Consider the following 9701-nt stretch of genomic DNA (forward strand, 5'->3'; position numbering starts at 1 on the left):
GCATAGGGGAAGATGGGGGAATGGTGGCCACCTAAGCGGGAGTTCATGTATCTCCAGTAATAATGAACCAAATATTTTACTATTGCTAACATTAGAACTACAAAGTTGTTAGCTACTACATATATAAGTTTCAAATTTTTAAAGTTAAGTGTAATATTTTTTTTTTCATTTTTAAAAAAAACGCAAATGACCGGCATTACCCATATAGTGGGGTAATACCAGTCACATAAAAATAAATGTAAAAGTAAAGGACAAACTATAAATGTCTAAAAATCTTACAAATTATGATCAAAATATGATGTCATCTGTACAGAGATATTTATCAATATAAAGAATTACTAAAATGCATTAGAAATGTGTAATTTTTGTATTAATAAATTTTAAAAGTATAAAAAAATATCTTAGGTACCAAAAGTGAACAAACTTTTAATTTATTTCAATTAAAATTCTTTTATGCATTGTATTTTGTATATCAGATTATTTATTATTAATAAACAAATATAAGTTACCTAATATATAAAATATAGGCAGGTAAATATGTACTTTCATAATATAATAATCATTAAATAGAATAGATATACATATTTCAGTCCACATCCTTGGTAAAAAAAAAAAAAAAAAATTATAATATGTAGGTATGTAGTAATATGTAGCTCTTAGGTAGACAAGTCTTCATGTAATTTAACAATTTATAATAACATTATCACTTTCTTAAAATTAGTAAACTTCAAATAGAATATATAAATTGCAGTCTTCTCCTGCTTGGTAAAAAAAAAAACAAATTATAATATGTATAGCTCTTAGGAAGACAAGTCTTCGTGTAATTTAACAATTAATAATAACATATATATACTGATTCTACTTACATTTGTGTTTTGAATCATTTACAAATTCATCAAAAATGTTTCGTTTTGTGATTTTATCTTTTTTTGTACCTAAAAAAATACAAAAATAAAATGTAAACAATATTTTATTCTTACTATCAAACTATATTTACTTACATTTAGGTTTAGAATTTCCTATTTTTTGAAGTTTTGCTTCTGCTTTTGTTAACTTTTCTTTTCTTTATTGTTCTCTTTCTTGCAGTTTATCTTTCATGGGAGTACCATGAAGGAGTACCTGTTATCAAAGTGGAGTGCTGTTTAGCAGCTACCCTTCTCACCATTTTTATTGGCATTTTTTTAGGAATTGGTGTTAATTCTTCAATACTAATCAGGCTTTGAGATATTTGAGTTGAAACAAGAGAATCAGCAGCATTCTTAGAAGATTGAGGAGTTGAGTTTGAAGTATTAGGGGTTTCAATTACATTAATTGGATCATCACAATTTAAAGTGACAGCAGCAAAATAATCTTCATCGGTGAAAATATTAGGATTCATTGGCACAATGCCCGTTGAGGCAAACCCTGAAATCCCTTTCTGTATTGTAGCTACACAAGAATAAGCTTTATTAAATAACTCTGCTAAGTCATATGGTGTTATTTTTACTAGACAATGTGATTTAATATATAAGTCACACTTTCTTTTAAATACAGCTTTTAGTGGACCAAAAAAACTAACATCTAATGGCTGTAGTCTATGGGAAGTATGCGGTAGTAATGATAACATAACAATATGTTTTGATCTGCAAAATTCATAGGCTGCCATGGAAATATGACTGTTGTGGTTATCCAATATTAATAAAATAGGATATTCTTGAGATGGTTTTGCATGATAATTGAAATGTTTGAGCCATTCAAGAAAAACTTCATTAGTCCAACCATTTTTTGTGCATTGATATAATGCTCCAGGAGGACCATTTTTAGTTAATTGATTGCTCATCCTTTTCCTAGGAAAAATGAAGGTTTGTGGAATAAATGTTCCAGATGAAATCATTCCACAGATTACTGTTACATTCTTTCCTCTTTCCCAACTAGTAATAGAGCCTTTTCTTTTCTGACCTTTTGGAGCAATAATTTTGCCTGGATCCTGTACTGTACTTATCCCTGTCTCGTCCATATTATAAATATTAGCTGGAGTAAATTTATATTTTTCCATTACTTTTTCAAGATTTTGAAAGAATAGTGTTACCTCTGTTTTGTTAAATGCAGTAATTCGACTCATGCTGGTGGCTTCAGGTTTTCTTACAGTTACAGAAGGATTCCGTTTAATAAAATTTCGAAACCAATCAACACCAGTAAGCTTATGATGATGATTAAATTTGTTTTTAATATTATTTTTAACAGCGAATGTATAGGCAGCTGCTCTTAATTGTAAAGGGGTCAAACCATAAAAAAGATTAGCTAGTTTAATTATATGATCAGCAATTTCTCGTTCATTTGATAATGAAAACACTGACAAACAACCTAATCTTGGTGGTTGATAATTACTGTGGTTTATTCTTTCTTGGAGAGTACTGTATGGTATATTTAATTTTTTAGCAGCCTTACGCATACTCATCTCTTTATTAGCAACAACATTTATGGCTTGTACTAAGTCTTCGGTATTCCAACTAGCTTCAGTTGTTTTTCGAACATATGTTCGTGGCATCTAAAATAAATTATTAACCTATTAAAATTATAATATTTAATATAATTTATTTGAGACGGGGTAATGACAGTCAGACAAAATTTGACCGCAGTTACCCCATCACATTTGGCCGGTAATACTCCTTTCATAGTTACTTTTAAATACATGAATTTACTTAAAAACTATACTATTTAGGTGAATCATGATCACATAATTGTAATCCTCATAATATTTAGAGATAAATACAACCATTAATGTAGAAAAAAAATTAAAACTCTTACCTTTAGATGATTTTCGATTTTGAAAAATATTAGATTTAAAGTGATAATAAAATTTATAACACAGTTTTGGTGGGAAAAATTGTGTTTATCATTTTGAGACATCTGGTATTAGGTTTTGATAACAACACTTATCAAATAACGTTAAAATCTAAATTTTAGCTATCATATTTCATGAGATATGTCACTGACCGGTATTACCCACTGGCCGCCAATCCTCCCACGTTCCCCTACTAATGTAGGGGAACTAATTCATGCAGATTTATGTGGACCAATGCAAAAGGACCAATAGGTCGGACAAAATATTTCTTATTATTCAAAGATGATTCTCACACTTCAGAACGGTATATTTTATTAAAAATAAGTATGAAGTTAAAAATATTATTGAAATCTTTATTAAAGGTATTAAAACAGATAAAGGATCTAAAGTCAAAATACTAAGGACAGACAATGGATTAGAATTTGTAAATAATGATATTACAAGTATTTTACAGAAATACGGCAAATGACAGTCCCATATACACCAGAGCAAAACTGCGTGTCAAATCAAAATGTTTGGTTTGATTTTATTTGCCTCGCGTGTCAGACCTTTTTTTTTGCTTAAAAAATAATTAATTAAACATAATATAAACATGATTTTGTTAGGTGTATAAAATATTTAAACTTTACAGCATTTACTATTACTATTTACTATTTATAAAGTTACATGTACATATTAATATATCTTTACAGCATTAATTTACTATTACATATTAATACAAACACATATTTTTTTTAATTACAAAAATAAGTTTTTAATGAGAAATTTGTTGCTGCATATTTCCAGCTAACGAATCAATCCTGGGATTATAATTTGTAGATTTTAATTGAATACATGTTGCACTGATATCTGTTCCAAGACGATTTCTCAAAGTGGATTTGATAAAATTCATGGAGGAAAATAGCTGCTCACATGTATATGTAGAACCAAACATAGTCAATAATGAAAGTGCTAATTTTTTCATGGATGTAAATGAATTTGGTAGACTTTTCCACTCAATAAGAATTAGGTTTTCGGTTTTAATACTGCTATCAATTTCACAATAATTTTTTTCCAGTTCACTGTTTAAATTAATAAATTTATTTCTCCAAATTACATTTCCCTGAAATTCTATTAATTCTATTTCTAAGTTTTCGATATTTAGCCATTCAAAAAAGATAGATCAAGTTCATCATATGTAATTTTATGCGGATTTATTAAAAATTGAAAGGTTGGTTCTAGACATCGAAACTGTGAAAATCTATTAGAAAATAATTCAGTTGTATTTTCTAATATATTAACATATTTTTTAATTATACATTTGATGTCAGTCTGACTATCTGCAAAGTGTAATGAATTGTTCAGATCATTTTTCAAATGTGGAAAATATTTAAATTTTTCATTTTTAAGATCTTTACAATAAATTTCAATTTTTTTTTCAAAACCTTTGATATTTTCAAACATTGATAAGACTATGTGACCGGGCCCTTGAAGTTTTTTATTTAATTCATTATACATTGTAGTAAAATCAGTGAAAAACATTAAATCGTTCAACCAATTTAAATCTTTAAGTTCTGGATAGTCTTGAGATTTTTCGAATAAAAATAATCGTATTTCTTCTAATAATTCAACAAATCGATGAAGAACTTGACCACGACTCAACCAACGAACACTGTTATACATTAAAAGGCCAGCGTATTGTGATTCAACTTCATCTAATAATTTAGTAAATTGTCGGTTATTTAAAGCACGAGATGTAATGAAATTGACAACTTTTGTAACTACTTCCATTACATTTTGAAGCGATTTCAAGCTGTCTTTAGCACACAACGCTTCTTGATGTATTAAACAATGAAAACTGATTAACGGAAGAGAAATTTCTTTCGAAAAAAGTTGAACAAATCCATTGTGTTTGCCAACCATATTAGGGGTACCATCCGTAGTTATTGAAACAATATTATTTATATTTATTTTTAAATTGGCGAATTCTTTAAGTACTACATTCATAATATCTTGACCAGTTGTTTTAGTAGAAATCGTCATTAATTTTATTAATTCTTCCCTCATAATATTAACACTACTGAACCTAACAAAGACTGCTAGTCGCGCCTGTGAAGTTACATCTGTACTTTCGTCAAGACAGATTGAAAAATAATTTTCTGAAGCCAAATCTGTTTGAAGCTGATCTGTTATATCATTACTCATACAAATAATACGATATTTTACAGTATTTCTACTAACAGGCAAATCGTTAATACGTTTTATTATTTAATTTTTATTAGTAAAATCATGAAACAAAATGTTAGACGCCTTAACAAAAACTTCTTTTAAGTATTCTCCGTCAGAAAGTGGCTTACCATGCTGCGCAATGCAATGCGACACAGAAAAACTAGCGGCTGATAAATTATTATTTTGTTTGAACGCCACTTTAAATTTGTTTGATTGACTTCTAAAAAATTTTACTTTTTGAGAAATCAATTCTAATTTTTCTTCAGCCGATAGAGAAAATATATTATTATGAACTGTCTCGAAATGTCTTATAACATTAAAACTACGGCTTACAACTGTTTCGTTACACAAGCAACATAGTACCTTATTATTGTTTTGAATTACACCAAAATCCACTGTCCACTGTTCGTGGAATAATCTCCCACTACCGCTTTTTTCTGGATTCAGTTTTAATTTTTTGAACATTTTTATTCTATAAATTAAGAATATAGTATTAATTATTTTATACGAATTTTTAATTTTTGAAAATAATAAAAATAAATAATATTCACCAATGTATTAAACTTCCAACGGTTAAACGTGAATTATATTGAGAAAGCCCGAAACAATATTGAATAGGTTGGTTAAAATAGTCGTCGTGTAAGGCATCCGAAACTATCTGTTGACGACTGTCGATTGTTCTGTTTTACCTACGTTTGTTACGTAAACGCGATAAACGAATTTATTGATAATCTAATCGTTTCGTTTACGAGCTTAGGAAATGGAAAGTACAGATTACAATATCTTACGATACATTCCAATAATAAGTTAAAAATAGTTTAAAATTATCAATAATTTTTTTGGAAAGTGACACGCGTGACATAGGTTCGCCATCCCTGACTTAGAACAATGATATGTGCTAAGAATTTAGATGTGTCATTATGTTCTGAAGGAGTAAACACGGCGGTATATATATTAAATATAACATTTATATTATAAATTGATTTTACACGGATTTTCGAAAAGGAGTTTAGCTATTGCCGGGTGCATACCGCGGTAGACCATCAATGCACAATGTGATCGCCGTCTCCGTGATATTTGTAGTAGGTTCACCATTCACCAAACTCGCAGGTATGGTAGCTCGGGAAACTTTCTATGATGTGTGTAAGTTTCAAAACAATAGGTCAAAGGGTTGATTTTACATGGTTTTTAGAATTTTTTAAAACGCGATTATACGTAATATCGCATAAAAGGTATCGTACGCGGATTGCTGTACTACCAATGCACAATGAGAACGCCTATATATAAACTCCTTTTCGAAAATCCGTGTAAAATCAACCCTTTAGACTTACAGCTTTGTAAGTGGTATGAGTGCATTCCTTAGTGCATTTACTATCGTTCTGAAGGGTTTTTGTATACATCAAATCCAAAAAATGGCGGTCTGGAAGATTTACCGCTGGGATGCATTGCAATCTGGCGGCAAAACAGATGTATGGTGGTTCATGTTGGCCAGGGCCGGATCTTAACTTTTTAACACCCGGGTAAAATGAAAAATATACTAATAAGTATTTTAAAAATGAAGTTTTTGTACAATACTAAATTCTAATATTAAAAATAAATAAAAATAGATAAAAAAAAAAGAAATTTTATTTACTGCATTTATATAAATACTAGCTAAGTGTTAATAGTGTTTAGGTAATAGGTATAGGTATAGACGTAGGTCCATGCTAAAGACATTCATGGAAACGTTCCATGCAGGACGTAGGTACATATTTAGAGGAATCAAATTAAATAATGAATATTAGATTGGTATAACTAATACAGTAATACCTGCATTATAGACATAATTTTAAAAGTTTTTTTTAAATTCACAATACTGGAATGGGTGCTAAATAATTTGAAATTGTAACGCGTTATATTAAAGAAATTACTTATCGTTATCAGAAGTGTAGAAATTGAATATTGAGGCATTTAACACAAATAATAACATGACTATGATTATAACAACAGTATTATATAAATGTAACATACAACTAGATATAGTCATAATATAGACATACGTCGTACAACGTGCCGTGTCCAAGAGTGTCGGAGAGTGAATCTTGTACACAAAATGAGCCCTATATATAGGTACGCGTCATCGACGTCACATAACCATACCTATGTATGTGTGTGGTATTAATAAGTATTGCTTCACATTACAATAGAAAGTTACTAGAAAAGTTATAGAAAGTTTTTGTAGCAGACTCACCAAATTCGCAGGTATGGTAGCCCGGGGTACTTACTACGAGCCCTGTAAGTTTCAAAATTAAAGGGTTGATTTACACGATTTTCGGAATTTTTTGGGGGGTGAATCTAATAAGATTAATCGGGTGAGTAATAAGATGAGCCGGGTGAGTCTAATATTGCTTGCTTATTTAATTATTAATTATTAATTATTAATACGGTAGCCGGTAAGTTGAATAAATATTATAAAATTACAAATAAATAACTAAAATCTGTTATTCGTAAGTTATGACCTTTTTGAAACAACATTTTAAAATGATCATAACTTACTTAAAAATAACAATGTAAATAAAAGGCTACGTGGGGCCCTGGATAATTATCTTAATTTTAAATTTTATAGTAGGTCAGTTTACTCTATAATATTAAAACTAACACCACAATATTGAAAATAGTGAACGAAAATTTGCTATGTCGCACATGTATAAGACGAAGACAACACATGCGGGTTGTACGTCCTCTTAATATTAAATTATAGACATAATAAAATATTATTACATTCGCCCAGCGTTTTAAAAACGATTGTAAGTCAAGATAATTAAATTAATAATAATAACCAAATAGTATAAATCAGTTCACCTCCTCATGGTGCACCCCAGGTAACTCTAAATGAACTGGACGCACTCGGAAAACACTCAAGTTTGGTGTGTAAATAAATTATTTAAATTATAATATACAAATGATAATTAGTTAATTATTTTTAATTTTTACCTTCAAACATATTTTTAATTATGTTGGTACAAATGGCAATGTTAAATGCAGATTGCAGTTATACTTTTAGTTATGTCATTTACATTTTACTATTTTTATTTTGGTTTTCATATCAAATCATTATTTAATCATACATTATATATTTATATGTACTACACGGACCAAGAGGGGGCCTTTGCTCCCCCCCACTAAATACTCCACTGTGACTACCTAGCAGTTGTACATTCATTAATAATGATAACTTATTAGTTATTAATACCAAATATGATATTTACTTATAGTACACCATTAATTTTAACTTGATGAAATTTAAATTGATTCATTAAATAGTAAATGAAAAATATTACGCGAGCTACGATGTCTACAGTCATTAGTTTGTGTTTGTCAAAATTGATGTTACATGGAAGGTCAGAATAAAACATAGATATCAAATTCAAAATTTAATGAATAATAGATTTTATTAGAACCAAATACAAATATTAATATAACTCTATCACTCGTAATGGTAGGTGGTCTTCGTTATGAACTTGATATCCATAGAATGTCACTGAGGTAAAAAAAAAAATGTTTTGTTCGACGTGTACATGGTGTTAATCAGTTATTCGATTGAATAGAGCGGGTTATGTGTTTGGGTGGTCAATCGTGGGTGGTTATGTAGCTCTATGTGGTGTTCCGACTCCCTCGGTTTTTGAAACAGGTGCTCTATGCCTACCTACCCACACACTGCGCGTCGGACCGGTGGTCGACGGCTGAATACGGCTGAAGGATACAAACCCTAAACCGATCTGGATTTAATCGATAATTTCTTTAATATCATGACGTGTCTCTATACTTTTTTGATATGTTTTATTTGGAATAATTAATTTTAGTTCTTTTGGTGAAAAGTCCTGTATTATTTTATTACCAAAAGGACTCTTTTGAAATACATTTATATGTTCTTCTCCTACAAATAACAAGAATGTAAATTTTATTTTATTGGAATTTGACTCAATTTGTATTTATGTATAATATGTAATAACGAGTAATATGTTTTAATTTTTACAGTTTCTTAATAAATAATAAGTAATCATGCATTATTTTAAAATATATTTTATATGTATTAGCATAAACAGACATTAGTTTGACTGTTTGTCTTGACTTTTAATGAATTTTGTTATTAGTGGTTGTATAATTTTATGAAATGTCGACAATGGTGCGTAACAGGCAAATGCTATTAGGTATACGAATATTCGGTATATACAAAATTATTTTTTTATCATTATACAATCATTTTTTGTCTAAAATTGACTTTCTTTACTATTTTTTTCACTCTTATTTAATAAACTATTATCACCTTTTAATTTTCAAATGGTAACCTATATTTAAAATGTCATAAAATAGTAGGAATAATTTTTTATGAATTTTAATGTTAAAATCATTATTTTTCATTTAACCGTTAATGTGTTATAACTACTCAAAGTTGGGTAGTTTGAGGTTTTTAGGTGTTCATCCTACAGATTATTACGGCTGCGAGGCGTTGAATTTAACTACAGGTACATAGTTCATCATCGATAACGAGTTTATTACATATGAAAATATGTAGCGTTTATTATCTTACTGGTCTTAAGAAACAAGTATTAAAAAAATCGAAATCCGCCCAACTTTGTAAAGCTATATCTTGCTAAAAAAATTAACGAAAAATAATAATTTGAACGTT

The 9701-nt window shown here is 29.1% G+C and overlaps 2 protein-coding genes across 2 annotated transcripts; both read right to left on the reverse strand.

Moving 5' to 3' along the window:
* Nucleotides 1-1087: 1087 nt before the first annotated feature.
* LOC132925085 (uncharacterized) lies at nt 1088-2655 on the reverse strand. The gene is made up of 2 exons (XM_060989509.1): nt 2623-2655; nt 1088-2527 (listed from the first exon to the last, which is right to left on the reverse strand). The coding sequence occupies exons 1-2, from the start codon at nt 2653-2655 to the stop codon at nt 1088-1090; spliced, it is 1473 nt and encodes a 490-aa protein (XP_060845492.1).
* A 923-nt stretch (nt 2656-3578) lies between these two features.
* Nucleotides 3579-5008, reverse strand: LOC132925086 (general transcription factor II-I repeat domain-containing protein 2A-like). Its single transcript, XM_060989510.1, has 2 exons — nt 4266-5008; nt 3579-3852 (listed from the first exon to the last, which is right to left on the reverse strand). The coding sequence occupies exons 1-2, from the start codon at nt 5006-5008 to the stop codon at nt 3579-3581; spliced, it is 1017 nt and encodes a 338-aa protein (XP_060845493.1).
* Nucleotides 5009-9701: the final 4693 nt, after the last annotated feature.

The sequence above is a fragment of the Rhopalosiphum padi genome, chromosome 3 (assembly GCF_020882245.1).
Source record: "Rhopalosiphum padi isolate XX-2018 chromosome 3, ASM2088224v1, whole genome shotgun sequence".
Lineage (NCBI taxonomy): Eukaryota > Metazoa > Arthropoda > Insecta > Hemiptera > Aphididae > Rhopalosiphum > Rhopalosiphum padi.

Coding starts and splice junctions, on each gene's coding strand:
- LOC132925085 (XM_060989509.1), bottom strand. CDS start 2,655: ATGAAAGGAGTATTACCGGCCAAATGTGATGGG. Junction 2,528..2,622: donor TACCGGCCAAATGTGATGGG/GTAACTGCGGTC, acceptor AATTTATTTTAG/ATGCCACGAACATATGTTCG.
- LOC132925086 (XM_060989510.1), bottom strand. CDS start 5,008: ATGAGTAATGATATAACAGATCAGCTTCAAACAGATTTGGCTTCAGAA. Junction 3,853..4,265: donor GGTCACATAGTCTTATCAAT/GTTTGAAAATAT, acceptor TGAAATTGATAG/CAGTATTAAAACCGAAAACC.